We start from the raw sequence: 23,377 nt of genomic DNA, 5'->3' as shown, positions 1-23,377 counted from the left end.
GTTAATTTTACACCCTTTAAGGGTAAAATCAACATGAAAGAAGGGTAACTTTAACCCATAATACACCTAAAAAGGGTAATATTTACACCGTTTTCGGATCAATACTGCAGGGTAAAATAAACATTTCCGGAATGTTATTTTAACTTTTTCAGATTTCTCTCAGTGTTCATAAAAAAATTTCTGTTTTTTTGACTAATTAAGCTTCAGTTTAGAATTTGAAAATTTTAAATTCTTTCAACTATGAAACATTCTTATATTCCTCCTATATCTTAAGACATTCTCCTACATACACGAAAGCATTTCTATATGGTGCTTTTAGCCTGGCGAACTTTCAGCCCCAGCAATTTATCACTTTGATGCATTCTTTGGGGAATTCTTTCAGTGGCCTCCCTCCAACCAAAAAAGCCACCCTCCTTTATATGAAAATTAATTTCAATTAAATAACACCCAGTGACACGTATGCCGCATGGAATTATTAATACAAGTTTAATTAATTCTGTGACAAAAGTTTGTCATGGTTTGAAAGCCACAACAATGAGAGGGTACAAAACATATCAAAAAAAAAAAAAACAATTGAGGGTAGGAGAGTGAGAGAGATCAAAAATGTACATTATTAATCGATGAGACCTTTTAATCAGCGTAATTATTAGTTTGTAAATTTATTATACAGTCATTTTTGCTATATGTATTTCTATGTATATATAGTCAATATGCAGAAAAGCTCACCTGGCGTCCCCATTGAGTTGTGCAACATTGTTTGCAAGTATACCATGTTTTACCCATTCAGGGGCATTATAATGTTTTTCGGGGCAAAAGGTAAACACTGCACAAATGTATAATTAGTTCATTCTTGTGGAATTTTGGTGTGTTTGTATCCCAGCCGTCAAAGAATGGGGGGTAGTTTGAGTGGACATATATGGAGAGGAGATCCTCTCATATCAGCTCTTTTGTACCCCATTTGACTGTTTTTTGTGTATTTTATTGCCAAACTATGAAATGTTTATTTAAAACTTCCACCCTGAAAATAATAGGATTATTTTCTATGATAGAAGAAAAATAATTTAATTGGGTAATTGCATTTGAGATGAAATTTTAATAGAATCTCGAGGGGTTTTTTTTCTCTCTCCTATATATCTTTTCTATTCATGTTCCATTTTTTTTTCTTCTTTCATCCCCTACTCGACCTCTAACCCCATTCATCCCAGATTTCTTGTGTGTCTCATGCTTGGTGCATTGTGTATGCCTGGAAAGTACGATGAATAGAACAAGCTTTCCTTTCAGCACTCAACGATGTATGAATGGTTTGCGGGAAGAGCTTAAGCATACAATAAAATGATGAGGGAAAATGTTTCTTCACCTGTTTAATCTCCTTCCACATCCATTTTCAAGCTTGTCCTTATGCAAGAAAAAAAATCATGGTGAATTTTTCCTCAATTTCCCCCTAGCCTTCCCCTTCCCATTTTCTCGCCCATTGACACTCTCTAAAAGGGAAAAGAAAAAGGGAAAGTTTCTGCGGTCACTCAACCAATCTCAACGAACTTGAAAATGGGATTAAAAATCGAGTCATTGCGAGAATTTTTCACCTTTCCCTGTCTCATGAATTTTCTACCCCCCCCCCCCCCTCCAAAAAAAAACAAAGCTCAATTAGAGTCCTTCCTGGGCTATACAATGAGGGGAGAGCCTTAAAAGAATATTGTGAAAATTCTTGGACAATTTTTTTTCTCTACTGGCTGCTGCTGGCAATATCATTTCGGGTGAATTCACGGAAGGGAAATTCCTAGAGATGCTCATTTCCATAAAATTAGAAATTTCATCCTCAGCGCTTATTTTACGAATTAAAAATCATACACTAACTTTGGGTGACAGCAGGTGGAGACTTTTTGGGTTGTTTTTTTCATGAGCTGAAGTTTATTAAAAAAAAAGAAAGAAAGAAAGAAATGAGGAAAGAAAACCCAGGGTAAATGCTCAGCATCGAGGTGAATAGCAATTTAAATTAACAATATTGGATTGAAAATCAACAAGCCCCTCAACATCCAAAGTCCAAAGTAATCTTAAGAAATTAACCTTAGCTTTTTTTCAGATAAAAGGGGATGGGACAATTTTATATAGAATTTTTTATTTCAAGCTTAGCAATGGTGGAATGGGCAAGGCTTTGGAAAGAAATACAATGCGTTTGAAGATGAATTTAAAAGATTAACTTATATTATGGCTACTTTAACCCTTTAAGGACGATTGGAACACCGGTGTCCCATAAAGAAAACAATTTTTCCTGACTACCTGAAGTTACTTTTTTCTTATGTCTGTACATAATTGCAAAGTAGAAGGTTGAAGAAAACTAGAATATTTTTTGAAAGTCTCTAGCTACACTGAGAAAAAACGGGGCTGCGATTAACTTTTTTTCCTCATAACTTTCACAGTTTTTAAGTATAAAAATATATCAACATTTTTTAATGTTAATTTTACACATTTTAAAGGGTAAAATTAAAATGAAAAGGGTAACTTTAACCCCTAATACACCTAAAAAGCGAAATATTTACACCGATTTCGGATCAATACTGCAGGGTAAAATTAACATTTCCGGAATGTTATTTTAACTTTTCGGATTTCTCTCACTCAGTGTATTTGCTATGTAGTAAATATTTAATAAAAAAAATGGCGAATTTTTAAATTCTCAAATTCATAATTTATTTTATTTATTTTTTATACTTCCAATTTTTTTAAAGCAAGACCCTTTTGGCAATAAAAACTACAATAATCATACGTAATATTTTTCATTAAAGCGAAAAATATTATTCATTGGTATTGTCAGAAAAATTACTTAATTTTTTGGGCTATTTTTGTCCCTATCTTTCATAGAATAACAAAATACACCGAATCACACTCTGTTGGACTTTCCACGGTTAGATGTAAATCATTGATTATGTTTCTCAATTTAATTTTTATTGATGATTTTCAGTCCGTAAAAAGTGTCTTGTCGTTAAAGGGTTAAAATCAATAGAACCCATAGAAACAAAAAAAACGTGTATAAAAATGCCCCATTGTACAATAATTTAGTACAAAAATTAGTACATTCGCAAAATAAACAAATTAACTTCATAATTCTAAGTCCAGTTATTAAACCAATCGGTTTTATTAAATGTTTCATTAAATGATGTTTTATTATTGGAATCATTTAGAACATTTAAATCTAAGCAGTATTAAAATGTTCTAATTTCTTTTATGGACATAAACTATTCAAATTTATTTATAACTAGCTTCTGGAAGCTTTTGATTTAAAAAATGCATATGACAACGCAGAATTTAGGACAAACTAATCAATAGTTCTGACAACTCTCTTAGAACTTCGTGAAAATAATAAAATTTTTAGTTTTAGAAATATATGGTAAGGTGGTACAAGTTGGACAGGGCTTATCTTCTTGATAAATTTAGTACTTCATTTTTATTTGTATATTTTTAATGCTTTAGTTTTATAATTTGGTTCCTTGTGCTTAAAAACAAATTTTGTACTGTATTTATCAAGAAAAAATCCATGTTCAACTTGTACCGGCGAATTATCTAACTTGTAACACTACGTCCAACTTGTATCACTTTACCCTACTAAAATTGCGGAGGCAGCCAAAATCCCGAACGCCAAAATCCCGAAAGACAAAATCCCGAGTGTTCAAAATCCTGAAAGGTATGATATTATATGTAGGATAATGCGTAGAATAATTTTCCAAGGCACAGAAAATTTCCCTTTGCTTCCAACAAGCGCGGGTGCAATCGTGGGAGTAGCTATGACATTTTTAAGATTTTGGGATTTTGGCTCTTGGGATTTTGGCGTTCGGGATTTTGGCTTTCTGCATTTTCACCGGGAACCTAAAATTACATTAATTATAGCAAGATAATTAAAGTCCGACGTTCCGCATTAGTGTGTTCAGGATTCCAAATTTTACTCAACAAATAATTTTCGAGCATTCAGAAGAAAGACTACATGCCTTACAAACAATCAGTAGAAATTTTCATTCTAATATCCATTTATTACTGAAATTTTTATAAAATTATTTTATCCTTTGAAGTATGGAAGACAATAAAAAATCAAATGTCTGCACAATTAGAAGCAGTAGAATATTGGACGATACATGAAATAAATATTTATAAAATAATTAATTAAAGTTTGTTAAAATCTAAAGTAGGGGCAAGTGCCCATGCTTTACACGGTCCCAAGCTTTACAATGACTAAATTTTTCGTATGTTTTTCAATAAATGTGACTCATCTTTTCTATCTTTTAAAAACTAGGGGAAAGTGTCTTGTTTATAAAATATACTTCGGAGTCGTACTTATTCAGAAACACAGGAAAAATTTAGTCATTGTAAAGCTAGAGACCGTGCAAAGCATGGGCACTTTCCCCTATAAATATTTGACAATCATTCACTGTTTTGCTCTTCTTCAAAGCTTTACAAAAAAAACAAATTAGTTTGTAAAACTTCGTGTCCTTCTGGCGAAGACCAAAATTTTACTATTTATTATTTTTCATAATTTATTCACAAGTCATTAAATAATTCCAAAATTGAAAATAAAGGCAAGAAAGTGCGCTTTTTAGAAGATTTTGAAAAAAAATTGTGATTAAGGATTAATTTATAGGAATTCTTGTTATGGATTAAAATCTTAAATATTTTTAATCTTATATCTGATCTTCTCGAAATAATTCCCAAACATGACTTCTTTTTGGGACAGAGAAAGTAAATTCGAGAATGATAAGACTTTTTTTTTAAACTATTTAGTTTGAATCTTGTATTTACAATTTAAGACTATTTGATCGATGTATTAGCGATTTCAAGACTTTTAAAAAACCTTAATAAGGCAAATCGGCTGAGGAATAGGCCCTCCAAAACGGTTTAATTTTGAACTTCGAAAATTACATATTGAAATGTTTTTTGGTAATAGGTAAGGTAAAGTGCCCTCGCTTGACCGGTAGATTTATTTATTCAATTTTATTATATTTGTTATAATATTTTGCGTATGATCTAACATTAATAGGTCAATCATTCCGTGAATAATGCGAATCAGTGATAAATTCACAGATATTGACGAAATTGACCATGTACCATTCAAAAATTGACCCACCGGTCGAGTCGAGGAACCCGGTCGAATGAGTGTACTTTACCTTACGAATGGATAAAATGTGCACTTGGACTAACTCCAAAACCGGTGCCGGCCAAAGTCCTAAAAGCAAAAATTTGTAAGTCAAATTCTCGAACGCCAAAATCCTGAAAAGAGTCAAAACCCCAAAAGGGCTAAAATCTTGAAAGCCAAAATACCGAGTGGCAAAATCCTGAAATTGACGAATTTATAAGCAGGATAATATATAGCATAATTTCCCAAAATACGGAAAGTTCCTTTGGCCTTCAACAAGTAAGGATGCAATCGTGAGAACTATGACACAATTTTAATAATTCGGAATTTTGAGTTTCGGGATTTTAGACCAAATCGAGATTTTGGCGTTAGGAGTTTTAGTCTTGGTTTTAGTGTTCGGGATTTTGGATTTGAGGATTTTGGCCAAGAGTCCCTCTAAAATAGATTTAAAAAATGAAAGACATCGTCAGAGTCCTTTTCTAGAAAACCCAAGAGAAACTTGGTTGTTTTACAAAGAAAAAAGTTTCAAGTTAATGGTTTTTTTTATTGGAAGTCACTGAAGATCGAAAACTGATCTCTTTTACTTTTACCGTTTATGCTCAAGATCGACAAGTTGAAAAAAGCTGATTATACCGCTCTCTGTTTCCTAAAAAAAAGTCCTATTTCAATATTGCATCAATTAAAAAAGGGTCTCAGTGCCCCCTACTGCTCTTTCCTTGTGTTCCAGTAAATCTAAACCTGCAGACTGCAACCTCCAAGAGGAACATAAATGTTTAAATTTCTTTACAAAACTCAAGAAATAGTTCAATGATGATTGTATCTTATCCCCCTTGAAATGGGATTATTAACGTAAAGTATGAAACTACCCCTGTGTGAAAGTAACCTACCCCTCCATCTAAATTTCAATGGGATAGCTCTAGATTCATTCTGCTAATACCATGGACAGCGTTTTGGAATTGAAATGAAATAATCATAAATTGTGAGTAGACTTGCTCTAATTTACCTGGAAAATCCCCTCAAGTCGGTTGGATAGTACCAGAGGAGCATATCAGGAATCCCTTACCATTCGGAGGGTGAAAAATTGAAGGGTGAAAGCTGATTATTTAGATCGCCAGGACGATGTGCATTCGATTTGTTTGGTTAGGGGAGGGGAGGGGGGATTAAGGGTGATTGGTAGAATGTCTTTTGGGGATGGTGATTTGGAGAAAAAAACATCTTCATCGGACGTGTTGGGGTGAATTCTTAGAAAAAGTGAACCCCTATTTCCGGAGCCTGCTCTACCCCTGTATGGCAGGTCGTTCCTTGTGTAAATGATGCGAAAGGTGAATTACACGAAAGCTCGATCGGGGTGGCTGGAGAAAGCTCTCAGGAGCTCAGAGAGAGAGAGAGAGAGAGAGTTGATGGCACATGAGGGAGGTGTAACATCAAACCACACAAGTGCACGTCATGCTACATGATGGAGCACGTGCTGCCATCTCTTTCTGACTTTAGACGTTACAGCGGAAAATGTGCTGAATGTCGTGACTACATGTTGCGCTTAGACATTGTTTGAATGCTATCTAGCTCTTTTGTTATAAGGTGATACATTTTGGTGGGAAAGAGATAGAAGGATGCTGGGGCGAGAGGAAGGTGACTAAACCGGTGGATCGGTGAGGGTGACAGAGATGACACTATGTGCAGTACATAGGCATTGTAACTTTTCTCATACAGACTCATTCATGGGAGCAACCTGTTACGTCAGAGGAATGAGGTTTTTGCCCTCCTCGCGTTACTTCGTCCAGTTCTTTCTCTGTGGAAAAGAAGTATTTTTTCTCTCTCGTTCTCTTTGGCCTCTGCTCTCTCTCTCTCCCAATCGACACATTAAGTGATCATTCACGAGAAGTCCCATGATTCTAACCAAAAAGTAAATAAGGGAGAGCGGGAGAGTCACAATTCTCCTTATATAAAAACCAACTCACGTAGATTCTAAACCGCTTTTCGGGAAGCTTAAAGAACTTTTGCTTGAGTATTGGTACGTGCTTTTTCCCCACTATTGAACAAATTCTGGCATTTTACCTGTAGCTCTCCAATTTCCCCTCCAATACTCACAGTAATTGTCTTCCTGTAGCTTCTTATTTTTTGCGCCCATCTTCTTCGGACTCTCCCATTCCCGCCAAACCACAAAGATATAGTCTCTCCACTAAGAAATTCAACATTAATTTTTTCTGAGGTTATTAGAGAAATATGCAAATTAATATGTTGACAATGACAAGAAACTTTTTTTTTTTTCAAAATTCAGATAAAAAAACTCACCGAACAAGATTTATAGAAATTCTTTTCACCTCTAATGTTTCTCTTCCAAAGTATTATTATTTTTTTTTAATTCAAAAAAAAATCCAGATATATTTGTATTTATTTTTGTCGATGGCATAAGTTTTTCCTCGTGTTTTATTTTTCACCCCTCCCCCGACAACTTCCAAGCTTCGGCGATGGGAAAAAGCTCAAGTTGATGGAAAAGTCTGGTGGTATAAGAACTTTTTCATCAATTTGGCATTCTCTTTCCCGCCTTTTTACACACAACTTTCTCATGATTTTTGCGTACGTCAAAGACGTATTGAACATCCCACAAGTTTTCTAATATGGATTTAAGAATAAAAGCAAGAGAGAAAAAATGCATATAATTTTTTTGCTTTCTCCGACCGCTCGATGAGGAAGTGCGGTAAGAGAAGAAAAAAAATCGGCAATAGAGATAGAAACCGTTTAACAGCTCATGCATAATTCAGAATCTTTACTGCTTTTTTTTCTTATACTGGTGCCTTCTCTTCCTCTGTGCAGTGTCTTTAGCATTTCTCCGTGCTTCTAACTTTATTATAAAAATGAGTATCTGCAGGAGAAATGATTCAATAAGAAGATTGTTTAAATTATTTTGTTCCCCTTTGGATTGAGAGTTGGTAGAAAAAGAAAATTCTGTGCCCGGTTTATGAAGAATTTACAGAGAAATTAGATGGATATTTCTTATGAAGGGGTTATATAGATTTTATCAAAATAAATTTCATGAAAAGTGAGGTCATCGAAAATCATTTCTTGTTTAAAGCATAACTTTAAAAGAATATTTGTATCAAATAGGGTAAGTGTGCCAAATTCCGGCCAGCTTGCAATTTCGGCCACCTTTTTTGTTTCTCGAATTTCCATGAACTTTTAGATTTCACGTACTCTAGATATTATACAATGCAAAAGAATAACGAAAAAATGTTGCTTCGACAAACGAGATGACGTGAAAAAGGCTTTGGAAGAATTCCTGAAGGGCAAGGAACTATGAGAATGAAGGTGGCCGAAATAGGGCACCAAAGCTATGTCTATATTTTTATTCATTTTAAAATATATTAAGAATGATTATTAGAGTAAATAAAGACGGTAAACTCTTTACAAGGTTCCAAGCAACAGTCTTTCAGAAGAAAGAATGAAAAAAAAATCAATTTGTAATTAAAATATTACATTTCAAACTTGAGACTTTGATGCTTGCATGCAACTATGCCAAAATTTGGCACACTTACCCTAACTTGATTTTATGTTTCTTCGTAATAAATATTTCTGTCCACTAAGAACAATAGAAAATTTTTTTAGGAATTATTTAAAATAAAAGTGTTTAAAATACCAAAACAAATTCTGATAAGAAAAGTGTTACATAAGCTCCATCTAAGTTATGAAAAAATAAGTAAAAATATTGCAGCTCAATCATTCAGAGAAATCCGAAAGAGTTAATAAAGTAATATCCCGGAAATGTTTATTTTACACTGAGAAAAAACGGGGGTCCAATTAACTATTTTTCCTCATAACTTTAACGCTTTTCAGATGTAAAAATATACAAACATTTTTTAATGTTAATTTTACATCTTTTTAAGGGTAAAACTAACATGAAAAAAAGGTAACTTTAACCCCTAATATACATAAAAAGCATAATATTTACACCGATTTCGGATCAATACTGCAGGGTAAAATAAACATTTCTAGAATGTTATTTTAACTTTTTGGGATTTCTCTTAGTGCAGTGATATTGCAATCTTGTCATGAAATCACTCATGGACAACTTGTGATTGTAAATAATAAAAATATGTCAAAGTGTAAACCCAAAAAGACTTAAAACATACAACCTGAGAAGGGGTTTTCCATCGTTTTACCCTGGAGGTTGGAAACAACGGTAAGACGGCGATAGCCGCATGGTAAGGTGGGTTATTCATGAGTACAGTAGAGTCTCCTAAATTCGAACGCTCGGGGGGTATTTTTTACATTTCTCACCTCCCAAATTCGAACGATTTTTTCAAAACTAACGCAATTTGTGTGAGATTAAATTGTATTTTGAATCAAATTCTCGTACTTTCTCGCAAGTCTTAGTGGTGACATACTTCCTTTTCATTTAATGTATGTAGACACTCAGGAAGAAGCACATAAATATGATTTTCATTCACCAAGAATACGAACTTTCTAACATAACCTCACAATTGAAGTTTTGAATCCAAACGGCGGGCGTTCGAATTTGAGAGATTCAGATTTGAGAGACTCTACTGTACTTGTTGATGATGCTATGGCGTATAGGTTATCCAAAAGTTTGTCAAATCGGCAACCAACTGGATATAGTAGAAAGTTTGTCAAGATGATGTTTTTCCATAAGATGTGAGAAAAAGCTTTGTTAAATTCGAAAATAACATCCTTTTGACAAAATGTTAACAAGATCCAGTTGGCTGCTTGACATACTTTTAGTTAGATTAATCTTCAAACGCTTCAGACTAAAGGCTAAATACTATTCAGCGATGCATTCAAGTTTTTAAGAAAAATAGTATATGACAATAATGCAGCTCAAAATTTTAAATAGAGCAACAAGACCTTCATGTGAAGTAAAATTTTGAACATGAATTACTGCTATTATGCCCAGCGCACAATAATATTTGTTTTGTAAACATGTTTTCAAGATTTCAATGAGAGTGAATGAAACCTAGATCTAGTTATCTCGCTCACTCTCATAGGCAATTTTGAAAACATGTTTACAAACAAAAGTTATTGTGCGCTGGGCATTATTCGTATTGTAAATTGGCGATTCGACAAATTTCTAATGACGAAAAGTATTTGGTGATCCTGAAGACCTAAAAATGTGGATATCGGATTTCGTCGGGAAATAGGATTTCTCTAGGAAAACTCATAAACTTTTTCCAAAGCTTTCGGCTCAGGCTTCGAACTTTCTTTAGTACGGCTGTAACACAAGAAAAAGATATCTTTTTTTTTACAATTTTGGCTCAAAACTTGCAATTATTTCACTTGGTTTTAATAAGATTGATAATTTTATCAATTTTCAACAACAACGTTGGTTTTTATTTTCATTTTATTTTTCCTTTTCCGAAAGATTTCAGTGGCATTTTGTGGAGAAGAAAATATATGACTTAAGTTATCCATTAGCACTTCAATAATCTTTTGATCACTTGAACTATTGGTCCTCTTCATTAATTTTTGAAATCCATTTTCGAAAATTAATTGTGAGGAATATCAAATCAAAAAAGTTCTTAATATTGCTGTATTATTTGTATTATTTGTAGTTTCCTAAAAAATAACTGAGGAGCTCTTTTAACATATTTGTCCTGTATTTTACAAATCTTGACCATTATGGCTCCGGCACACCTTTTAGATCAGGATAATTTCATGAAGTCGAAATTCGCATCCCTTTCTTTCACAATTCTTTTGCATATGTCTATCTCATTCCCTCGCACTCTTCTTCTTCTCTTAAACATCATTCCAAATTCAATCTAGCTCAATCGAATTTGGTATGAGAAAGAATGAAATAGTCATATGCAAAACTTGTGAGAAACAAAGGGTTTCGAATTTCGATTTCATGAAATTTTCCTGATCCCAAAGGTGTGCCGGAGCCATTATGAACGAATATTGAGATAGAATTTCGAAAATCGTCTACGGCTAAACCAAGTGTTATTGAATGCTAAATCCAGCAGGAACTTATCTAGTCCACGAGTAAGTCGATATTCAATTTGTAATATCAGAGAAAGGACATTTACTTCTTGTTAATTCCCAAGATGGCCTGTTTGTCTGTTCGAATTTCGAAGTATCTTAAGTGTCAACAGCTGTGAAATTTACTTAGTTAGGATAAAATTTTAGTTGAAAAGTTCTTAATATTTTCTTAATATTCTTATTTCACTTTGATTCCCAACATAATAATTGAGCAAAGTCTTTTGACATCTTATTTTTGCGGTATTTCTTGAATTTTGACAACTATGAACGAAAATTAAGTTTGAATTTTTCGAAATTCAACTACAGCTAGTCTAAGTCCAAGTGTTATTGGGTATACATAATACTTGCACATAAAGTAATAAAGAAAAATTCAATAGACGAGGAAAGTCATTAACTTCTTGATAGGGGAAAGTACCCATGCTTGATACCTTTGGGAGCTTCGTAATTGATAAATTTTCGATGTTTCGCAATATATATATGGCTCATCGCAAACATATTCTAAAAACTATGGAAAAGTGTCCAATTTTCAAAATATATTGCGGAGTCACGTTTATTGAGAAACATAGGAAAAATTTAGTCATTATGAAGCTTCCAATCGTATCAAACATGGGCACTTTCCCCTAATACCACAATGTGACTCGTGATTGTCTGTACGAATTTCGAATGTCAACAATATTTCCGTACAGAAGTAGATCTTGAAAAATTCGAAAATCTATTTGAAGATCCAAAAAAGAGACTTTCTTACTTTTAGATAATTACGCAATTAATTTCCGCAATTCCGCAGGTAATCTTGATTCTCCAATATTGTCCTGGATAAAAGGTAAATGGAACTCTATTTGCACAAAAAGTCGTTGATGATCGAAGAATTCAAATTCAATTTCGAATTTTCATACTTAATTTTCGAACAAGGTGGGGAAAATTTATCAAATATCACACTAAAAAGCTCGCAAAAGAGTTGCTCAATGATTATGGAGTGATTAAGTAATGGGACAAGAACAGTAAGCGTCGTTGTCCTGTTTTATTCCTCATAACAATATGAAGACCGTCACATTTTGACACTTGAGCACTTCGAAATTCGAACAAGATGTAACTTCTGCCACCTTGCGAAACTATTAAGAAGGAAGAAAGTCTCTTTTTTGGATTTTCAAAAAGATTTTCGATTTTTTCAAGATCTACTTCTGCACGGAAAGAATGATTGTCTTTATTTTCCGTGATATAATTTAATACTACAAAAAATAAATTGTGAGCCTAAATTAAATTATGATAAAGCTTAGGTTTCATTGCACAACCCGAAAAAACCATATTTTTAAGGTGATCCAATTCGAAAATACCCCACTTCCCCCAATTCCTCTCCCTTGTGAATTTCTCAATCATTAATCAACCCTTTTAATATAGGGGAAAGCACGCTACCATCGGACAACTCAAGCTTCAAACAAATAATTTTTTTTCTATATGTTTTTGAATGATTTGACCGATTTGACCTATGGTCTATTCGGGAATTTTCAGGCCATGGTCTAGCTATTAAAATATAATCTTAAATTGGGTCAAATTCAATTAAAAAAATGAGTTGTTTGAAGCTTGAATCGTCCGAAGATAGCGTGCTTTCCCCTATTCTTACTGAGGTATTTTTTTCCTTAAATTAATTTTCGATTATTAAAAGCGTTTTTCCACTATAGTCGAGCTACTATTTCGATAGTAGAGAGAAAACAATCTACAACTGTGAACAGGGGGTTTAGGATGTTTAATATTTTATATTTCTTGGAATCTTTCAACAGTGTTTTTTTTTCTCTGATATTGAGGAAAGAGAAAGAGCGGAAGATGGAAAAATTAAATGGTGATATTAATAAGAGATTCATAACTGATGACAGCCGCATGTAGTACAGTTAGGAATCGGTCATGATCTAATGAGAGAGGGAGACTAATAAGAAAATCAGGCACAATGGACTCACTAGACTGATGATGATTTATTGTAGGTATAATTCCTGACCTCTCCAGACCTCGGTCCATCAAGGACCAAGCACTCTGTGGACGACAGCAGGAACATTGCGCGGGGGAAGGGGGGGGGTTGGATTGGAATTGACGGTGGTACTTAATCTGCTCACCGGGAGTTCTTTTTTTTTCCACGTTCTTGGGTGAAAAGTGAGCGAGATCTCACGGTGTCAGAGAGCTCAAGAAGTCATCAACGGTGTTGGTCATTGAAGGTTGGGTATGTGGGGTTGGGTGCTGAGATGGTTGGGTATTTCTTGGATTGTGGTTGTGTTGGAGGCGAAGGGCATGAGAATGCCAAAGAAGCGTCCATTTAAATTGACTGCCGCCGCTTGATGCTGTCAATGACGGCGCGCTCCAATGACGATGATGATGGTTCTTTAGCGCTAAACCATTCCCGCCACAAGAAGAGTGGTCTTACATACCCAAGTGAGATGGCATGCTGTGTATTCTTGTGAAACGGGAGAGATACCACTACATCCACTACCCAATCTCTATTTACTTCATTCTCTCTCTCACTTGTATTCCAAACACCGAAGCCCCCCTTGCTATATATATATACATTTCCATTATATACATACATCATACAGAACGGAGAATTGACGCTTCGGCGCAGTACAATGTGTCTAGGTATTTTGGAATCCTCTCTCATATACACAATTTGTTGTATTACCTCGAAAACCAGTCGATTTTGTTTCAGTCTTCGTACAGTCTTTGCTTCAACCCGTTCCAATCTGTCCGCCGCTCTTGTATTGTATCAAAAAAATAATAAAAAAAAATAAAATAAAAAAATTAATACAAAGTTATCACACAAAAAAAATTATTAAAACGTATAACATTTTAAAAACAAAATTTTTCAAATAACCAATTTTTCTTCATTATCAACAATAAAAAAAATCAGTTTTTAAAACAACAAAAAAAACCATCACCACCGAATTTGATAAAAAAGATACACAAGTTTAATTTTTCTCAATGCAAAAGCTTAATCATCTTTCGGAAAATTGTTAAAACGGAAATCTTCAAAAACGGCCAAAATCGAAAAAAAAGTCGTGCAGAGGTTCTTGAACATAAAACCGAAGTTCGGACCAAGCGAACACAAGCTGGAAAAGCTTAAAGTTGAAGAAGAAAAAAGTTTAGCGAGATTGTTTTTCGGTGGTTCTACTTCATTTTCTTCGGTTCTTTTTTCCGTTTTTTTGACCAAATCGTATTTTGGGACATTTTTCGGAGTTTCGATCAAGAGTGACAGAAATTTAAATTATTTTTTGAAAAATTCTCAACTGGCAACATCAACAGTGTTTGCAAAATCACTTTTCTGAAGGAAAAGCTCAAAAGTGTTGAAAGCTGCCAAAAAGAACAAAACAAAAACGACATCAAGCCATCAACCCATCGAGGCTACAGATGAAGTAAAAAGTTGATCAAACATTGACTTAATCCTTACCCCCTATACAATCCAAACGAACAATCTATCACAGAAAACCTATATCCTTTCTCCCCAATACCCTCAAGAGCACAAAATATCCATCTTTTCATACAAATTTGCAAACAATTGAGATTGGATCCCAAGTCCATTCTGGAAGCCAATACAAAAAAAAAGAGAATCCAAACAAGAAAAAAAAATATAAACAAGAATAAGACAACAATTCGATTGAGCCACACGACTCAAAATATCGCGTTGAAACGCATCTAAGCGACAAATTGAATGTTTATAATCAAACTAAACGACAATTAAACGGTATATAAGTCTTTTGAAGTTAGAAGTGGTCATTGAGAACTTTTGCCAAGGGGCGGAAAATTGGTAAAAAATCGATGCAATTGAGGTGCAAGGCGCTAGAGAGGCTATAAAAAAAACACCGGTTTATAAAAAAAACGAGGAAAAATCAGTCAATTGAATAAGTGTGTTAATTGTTTGTTGTTGTTCTCCAAACAAAGTGATTTGTTTGCAAATATCTACACAAAAAATATATACACTGATTAGCAAGGTAAATTACTAAAAACAAAAAATAGGAAAAATACTAGAAATCTTGTGCAAGTGTCCAATTGATTCTTCTTCGAAGGGCAAATCTAGATTGACAAAAAAAAAACAAGAAGTAAAGAAAGTGTTCAAAAAAAAAGAGTGCAATAGTTAACTGTTGAGTGGAGAAGAAAGCTTTCGAAAAAAACAAAAAATAAATATTTTCTGCAATTAATTTACAGAAGAGCTTATAGAAGCTTTTGTACTTATTTCTAGAATTATTCGACTGATATATTGCCAAGTTGATTTTATTTAAAAAAGAAATTATTATTATAAAGGAGATTAAAATATCTACGAGAGGTACTAAAATTTTTGTTAATTCCACAAGTTTAAAGTTCAATCACCAAAGATAGAAGAGATTTATTTAGAAAAACGGATAGATTGAGATTTATCCTGAGGGTAATTTGTCTGAGACACTTCAAGGAATTTACAAAAATACGGAAAAGGGTAACTCCCGGAGATTTTAATTGAAAAGTAGATTAATTAAAAGAATAAATTAATAGGTGTTTTGTGCAATATATGACGTAGAGCGTGAAATACAATATAACTTTTATCGTGATTTACTGTAATGATTGAGAGTTACTGGGCGATGTAAATGCAAGAAAATATAAAGAGATTATATAGTTAATAGGACTTGTACCGTCTACATATCACTAAAATAATAGTTAATGATATACAGTTTTTTTTTCTTTCGTGCAAGGTGCGACAAGTTGAGATAGCAATCTTTTTACTAGCAATTCCAGGATATATTGTTTTATTAAACTCAGATTAAATAGAAGAGGAAAAAGAAGTAATTATCAAAAAAAAAAAAATATTTAAAAAAAAAACCCATTGTACACCTGATATTAAATCCAATAAGTGGGATAGGTTTACGGGGATAGGTGGTTAAAGTGAGAATCTTGAGTGATTACAAAGCAGTCAATACTAGAAACTAAGAGCAAAGTGAAATCGTATCGGCATTTTCAGCATTAAACGGCTATTTTAGGCATAGATTTTAGGATCTGTTTAGGGCATAGGCTATCTAGGTGACTATTTTTGTTTTTGGAGGTATAGGCACTAGAACTCGTAAGTTGGGTTTAAAGTGAAAAAAAAGAAGAGCGTTCTAGACAATCAATCGTAGATTTAGTAAAAAATATATTTCAAGCATCATTGAAATAGACGACAATCCTTCCGATTAGTTACTCACCCCCTGCAACATTTTCTGCAAAAAGAAATTTGAAAAACAAATATTGCAATCCCTGCTACAAGTTGCAGGACACCGAGGTTTTGGTGATTTTAGCTTAACGCAAAAAAAAACAATCAAAAGCCAATTTATGAACTTTTCAACCCTTTCCTCTGCAGTACAGGCTTTTTCGCCCCTTATTCTTGAAATAATACCCCATTAACAAACTCGTACATAGTTTAAATAGCACAGCTTAATCACAAATACATAACTTTTCGAGCTTCAAGGGGTAAGGGTATTCGTGTCGTAGGTGAGGACCTGGTAGCTGGAGAAGTAAAAAAAAAACTAGTGTTAAGTATTTGCATAGGGCTCGCAAAGGGGTTTAGTATTTAACCCAAGTCACTGCATAAAAGTAATCAATTGTATGAAACTCGTAAAACCTCAAATATTTGAGGTGCATAGAGAAGGTATTTAAAGGTACGCTCATATTCGTTTTTATTTGTAATTTTTATTAGGACAAAATATTCTCCCGTGTGCAAAAAACAAAAGAAGTCTTAAAGGTCTTGGGCTGCAAAAGCCAAGAGTCTTGAAGACGTGGAAGAAGATATAAAACTGTTGGAATTTACATTCCAAAACGCCGCGTAGAATACTGATTGAGAACTCGTTTTTCCTCCCAAAGCATTCAACTTTTCTCTTTCCTGAACCTTTTACACCACAGTCACACTTTCGGTGGGGGTTTAAACCTCTGTATTCAGGTGCAAAAAAAAAATTAAATAAAAAAGCACAGGTGAATTGGAAGAATCCTCCATAGAAAATTGCTACTGCTGCATTAATTGACTTTATGGTGCTACAAACACCAAACGGACCGAGCAAAGTGCAGTGTTTATTTTAATGTGATTGCACCTATAGGGGATAGAACAAGTGAACGTAGGTGACAAAAAAAACGTTAGACAATCAGTAGTTTTGACGGTAAAAAAAATTGCACAAGGTGACAATAGAGTAAAAGTTGGTCAAAGATTTGTATGTGGTTTAAGGGGAGTACCTTAAGCATTGCAGTATTACGAATTAAGTAGTTTTGGTGCCAGGTTTTTATATATAAAAAAGCATCTAATTTGTGCGGAAAAATCAACAGAGCTGAAACAATTTACAAGATTCTTTTCCTAAAGTAATAACAAAATTGCAGAAAAATATTACTTTGTGGTAAAGGCGATAGAAGCAAAATAGAGAGAGAAAAAAAAATCAACAAGTGTGTAAATTATTTAAAATGAATCAAATATCGTAAGATAAAAGCCAAGATTTTTGTACTAAAAGATACTCAACAACAAACAACAAAAAAAAATAATATTTCGCGCTTGGTTTCGATTGTCTCATATCTATACAAAAACATTCTCCAACACAGACACTCTTTGAGTAAATACAAGCAAAAGAATTGAAAGAGAATTTAAAAAATACAACAAAAAAAACGAAAGGGTTAATCGCCGCAAGACGCTTAAAATCGAAACTCGTCCCATTAAGAAAAAAAAAAGAACGTGAAGAAGAAGGCATTTGAGAATAAGAAGTGAGACAGCAAAAGTTGAGAAGAAGACGCGGTTATTAACATAAACATAAACCAGCGAGAGTGTTGAGCATAAGAAAAATATCGAAGTAGAATAACACCAAGAGCGGTGGTTAGGAGTTTTTCGAAGAAATTATTCCCCTGTGTGACTCTTGGCTAGTTTTCAAGCCATCATCATCCCAACACAAGTTCTTCTTCTCCCTCCTTTGGTTTGTTCTGGCTCTTTTTAAAGAACAAAAAGAACAAAAAAAAAGAGAGAAAGAGGCATTTTCTTGGGACAATAAACTCGCCTTGGCCGCGGCGTTCCGAGCTACAACAACAATTGCCAACAAGCAAAAGAATTTATCCATCGCGATACCGAAAAAGTAATATAGGTAGAAGTGAAACAGCAACATTAAAGAAGTTCTTGTAAGAAGAGAAAATAGAATATAAAACCTGTTGCGTAGTGCACTGAAATTGAAAGGGGGGCACTTGAAGACAGTCAATTCAACTTCTTCATTCGACCACAGACATATAATACAATCCATCGGGGAGAACAAGAATCTTCCCAAACATATATTCTCTTGGCCATTGCAAACCTGCCCACCGAAGAAGAAACAATTGCAGGATTTTTTGCTCATCCTCAGTGTTTGATCGTTTTTCTTTGACGCGTCATATCCGTTTTTGTCTTTAATTGGTCTCCCGTAGGATCATTGAAAATCCAAAGGAGATAGTGCTAAGATATTTCGGTTCTAGAGGGTATTTGCAAGCAAAACAAATCCAAAACCCTAAATTGCCGAAAACCCTTGGAGCTAAAATAGACCAAGGTTTTTTTGGGGTACTAGTCCCTTGCACACCGCATCTCAAGCCCACTTCAAGCGGATAAAGCCATCTATATACCGGTGAATTATATTCGTAGTGACGAGAACGCGAGTTTAGAAAGGTGTTTTCCATAAAAGGGGTGAACAATACATCGCCCGCCCCCGTGTTCTCAAATCTTATTTTGGCACTGTCGTTTTGTGGAGGGTGGCAAATGCTCGTCTAAGAGATAAAGTTTTCTTTTTTGGCAAATTGACGTGTTAGCGCGTTTTGTGTGTGAAAAGAATTGTCGTCACAACGTATTTCCCACCGGGCCTCGCTCTCTGTCCCCCCTTTTTGTCTCCTCCATCGTCGTCGGCGTCATCTGTAGTGTCGGCAGCTGTTACGGCGTCCCAAATCTTGGCGCCATCGTCACTGTTGCCCCATCAGCACATACAGCATCAGGCACAGCAGCCCCAGTTGCCAGTGTCCAGTCACCATTCCTTTGTCCCGTCCCTACCGCTAACAACCAGTAGCGGATACCAGACGGGCATCCATCATCATCCGGCGGCGGCACACAATCCCGCCCTCTGCTACTGCGGCCACTGCTGTCCGCAGCCAAGTTTAGTGGGTGGCACAGTTGCCCCCACGCTCATCCTGAGCCGCTACACCGAGATCAATCTGTGCGATTCGCTAACGCTGAGGAATCAGCAGCACCAGGCAGCCGCCGCAGCAGCCGCCGCCACTGCATCCTTCGCCAACGGCTATCTGCCCTCTCTGCCGTCAGGCATTAATTCACACGCTCAGTTTAACGGAAAAGAGATGGTAAGCCTACTTCCGAATTTTCCATCCAGTGTGCTCCACAATCCCCCTGAACCCTAATCCCATGCACTAACCTACTATGTCACACTAACATTAGTATATTACATAAGCCCATGTATAACACACTAACCTGCATTTCGGATTAAGAGGTCAGGTACCGTAAAATTATCTTCAGACTAAAGATTTAGCCTAGTTCCCAAGGCTCCCAAAATCTTAAACAGCAACGGATTTTATAGATTTTTCAAAATGTATTAGGTCATTTGCCCTTAATACAGTAGACTCTCGCTAATTCGGCTCTTTTAAGATCGGGCTACTTTGTAATTCGGGCGCCGGTTAAATTCGAAAAAAGTTTGTTGACATTTTTCAAGTTCGATTGTGATTATCAAATGAAGCAAATATGCTCAAATTTGTCATGATTTGCCTTAGCTTTGATGTTATTTTGCATTATTAAGAGGTTCTCATGAAATTTATAATAGCAATGTGCATATAAACTCAATATGAGTATGCAGATAAACAAAAAATCGTTGCATTTCAAACAATTTGCTGCCTGAATTTCTCTTTAATTCAGTTGACATTTCGGTCCCAAATGCCCGAATTTGAGAGAGTCTACTGTAATCCAAATCTAAGTCAAAATTTTCCAAAAAAACTTGTCTGATAAGATATTAGAAAAGTTAAGCCATATGGCTAAGCCTTAGGACTGACGCCTGTATAAGTGCGGGTGACTTTGACATCCCCCTGTTCGTAAGCTTTTCTTTATTTCTAGAACTTAAGGATAGTTCCGGAACTTACCGATCCGATCTACCATGTCTGGTCGGTAAAGACCATCCTTAAGTTCTAGTAATAAAGAAAAGCTTACGAACAGGGAGGTGTCAAAGTCTCTCGTACTTACGGTAACCCATTCTGGAGATCTGAACAAATTTGACGGGAGAACAAGGAAACCTACTTATATTTCCTGGGGAACCTGGGTTATTCTTTGAAAAACCTGAAAAATCCTTAAATAAATGGATTGAAACTTATGAAAATCAAATGGAACGGGATTGAAATAGATAAATGACGAATGGATACAGTGGATGGCTTAAAGGTTTCGTACACTCTGGCTTCGAGCACTACATACTTTTCCCAAATTTCTTTTATGAATCTTGTTGTAATGTAGAAGCCGGGCTTTCTATAAGTCCTGCAATGGTCTTATTTTGAAATTCACTAGTACTTACCTCTTCATAGAACGGCCCCGAAGGGTGAGTGTTTATGTGAAAGGGAAGTCAATCTTGGTTGGAGCGAAGAATAAGATGTATCGGGCTCCGTGTCCTGTGTCTGATAAGGTGAAGAAATTGCATATTCCATGGCCCGGGGCAACAATAGCCGGTACTATAGGTCAAACAAAAACCGTTATTATTTCGCAGGAGCTTTGAATCTCCCTCCTGAATGAGAAGGCTCTAATATAAAACGAGGGGATTAAATGAGGCAGTCTTGGAAAGGCCAGGAAGAGAGGAGGATCTGGCTTCGTCTTCTGGGACTTGGAAAGTGGATAATTAGGTTTTTCCAGGGCCCAGGAGAGCAATCTGACCTATTTTTTTAAAGGAAATTCTGCACTTAAGAATAGCTATTGAAATATTTTGACATAGATAGGTGAGATTGGAAGCCTTCCCCTGTGTCCATTCACTATTTGTCCATTTCAAATTCCCTTGAGATGTCACACTAACCTAATTACTAAATCAAGAATGGATTGATTCTAAGAAACTGTATCTAGTATGACTGGGTAATTCGAGAGACCCAACTTCGGCTAAAAGTTGTAATGCAATTACCTCAAGAACCCGCACTACTTACGTGGAACACTTGGGAACCTATGAGGAACATAGGCGACCCGTATATTCCTCCTAAAATCAGATATATAAATCGCTTTCAGCATAGGTTTTCGAATATCGAAAAAGTCCTTAAGCATTACTACATCATCTGTGATGATTCGGTCTCATAGGATGTAACTGGCAGTGGACGAAAAGCCTAGATATTTCTTTATTAGTAGAAGAACAAAACAACAAGAATCAAGAAGAGCCTAGGTTTTTACGTCCAATTCCATTTAATAAATACAAACGCTTTCAGATCGGAATTTCCCAATAAGTTTACCACACAAATTCGATAATATAACATAACACAGACTAAACACAAAATTTTCACTTCTATTTAGTAATCGTTGTACTTCCTAAAGAGATCTCTTTGAAACGATTACTAGGGCTATGAAGGATCGTATTTGTTGGGGTTATCCCTAAAATTGATACACTAATCCACATTTCGAATAATTCTCGAAAAAATACAAATGTTTTTGAACGTCAGGAAGACTATTTAATTTTTGTTTCAGACCATAAAAACGTACTGAATATGAAATTCGAATTCATCTTTGCTACTTGATTTGGTTTTTATGGTAGCTTTTACTATATAATTAGGACTGTAAAATGTAAGGTATTAGTACAGTCTTGGACCATGGGATAACTAATTTTCTACTTCTTGGGGCCTAGTACACGGAACTTCAAATTCTCGTGTTCTCGATCGAACCTAACAAACTGACTCTCTGTCCATCCACTTAATCTATTCGATCCCCTTCCAAAAAGGGGAATTGATTGCAGTATTCAAACAATAACCGTTGAAATATTAATTGAAGAACTGTCTTGTACATTAGGATTCCTAAAATCGAGAACTAAGAAGATTTTGAGATGTCACTTTTTATATTGAATAGAAATAAATTCAGCTTCAAAACTACCCCTGAATTGGAATTTCGGACTAGAATTTAGTAAATACTAAATGTAGTCTAAACGTCCTAACTTAGTAGGGGAAAGTGCCCATGCTTGATACGATTAGAAGCTTCGTAATGACTAGATTTTTCCTATGTTTCTCAATAAATGTAACTCCGCAATAAATTTTGAAAACTTGCCATTTTCCCATAGTTTTTAAAATATGGTTGTGATGAGTCACATATATATATATATATATTGTGAAATATCGAAAATTTGTTAATTACAAAGCTTCCAATGGTATCAAGCATGGGCAACAGAAAACCGAAAGTTTATAAGGCATAATCAAATACGAAAATTATAGAATAAGTCAATTCTGCATTTTTTTTTAAATCAATTTATTGTTGTAAGTAAAATTATTCTGATCTAAAGCCTAATTAAAAATTCAAATTAAAGATTAATTATTTCATTTGCTTCTTAGACTTACTTGTTCTTATTAGTCAACTAAGATTTCCCACCTTAGTGACATCTTTTAGAATCACAAAAAGAGAAAGTATTTTGTATAATATCTTTTAAGAATACAGCGAATATCATTTTGTAAAGTAATGCTGAATATGAGTTTTTTTAACGGAAATTAAAAATACTTAAAAGGACATTCGTAATTTCAAAGCTTTATGTAACATTCGTAAATCGAAAGATATTCAAAAGACTTACACATTATTGTTTAGAATATACTCAAGGACTTACATTCACAATACTTCCATAGGGTAAAGTGATACAAGTTGTACATAGTGTTACAAGTTGGACAATTCGCCGGTACTAGTTGGACATAGATTTTTTTATATATACAGTACTAAATTTTTTTAAGCACAAAGAACCAAATTATAAAACTAAAGCATTAAAAATATACAAATAAAAATAAAGTACTAAATTTATCAAGAAAAAAAAGCCCTGTCCAACTTGTACCACTTTACCGTACCTATAAGATTAACAAACATTTAATAAATTGTAAAATATTTGTTTTGAATTGTGAAAGGAGTCGTATTTTATATTTTATAAGAGATTCCGAAAATCGATAGAATAGTGTTTGCTTCAGATAAGACTCTAGTTACTGAGAATCGATTTTATGCAGAAATGTCAGAAGAAGAGCTTAATTATTATTTAGTTTATTATTGCTCAAGGCTATCTCTTGACTATTTCTTAGCCCTGTACGTATCGATATTCACTTACGATATTC

At 34.6% G+C, this 23,377-nt stretch overlaps 1 protein-coding gene across 33 annotated transcripts in view; it reads left to right on the top strand.

The window, feature by feature from the left end:
• The window catches only part of LOC129798300 (polypyrimidine tract-binding protein 2), a 712,220-nt gene that overhangs the window by 437,050 nt on the left and 251,793 nt on the right, over positions 1 to 23,377 (top strand). For 9 of the 33 annotated variants that reach the window (XM_055841400.1, XM_055841399.1, XM_055841398.1 and 6 more), the window contains exon 1: positions 12,764 to 19,420. The exons of the other annotated variants lie outside the window; for them this stretch is intronic. In XM_055841400.1, the coding sequence (XP_055697375.1) occupies positions 19,418 to 19,420 (3 nt within the window). In that variant the 5' untranslated portion in view covers positions 12,764 to 19,417. Of the gene's footprint in view, positions 1 to 12,763; positions 19,421 to 23,377 lie in introns of those variants that run through there. 33 annotated transcript variants of the gene reach the window in all.

Source organism: Phlebotomus papatasi, chromosome 1, assembly GCF_024763615.1.
Source record: "Phlebotomus papatasi isolate M1 chromosome 1, Ppap_2.1, whole genome shotgun sequence".
In the NCBI taxonomy this organism is placed as follows: domain Eukaryota; kingdom Metazoa; phylum Arthropoda; class Insecta; order Diptera; family Psychodidae; genus Phlebotomus; species Phlebotomus papatasi.
The sequence above is the reverse complement of the archived record's forward strand: the minus strand, read 5'-3'. Positions and strand labels throughout refer to the sequence as shown.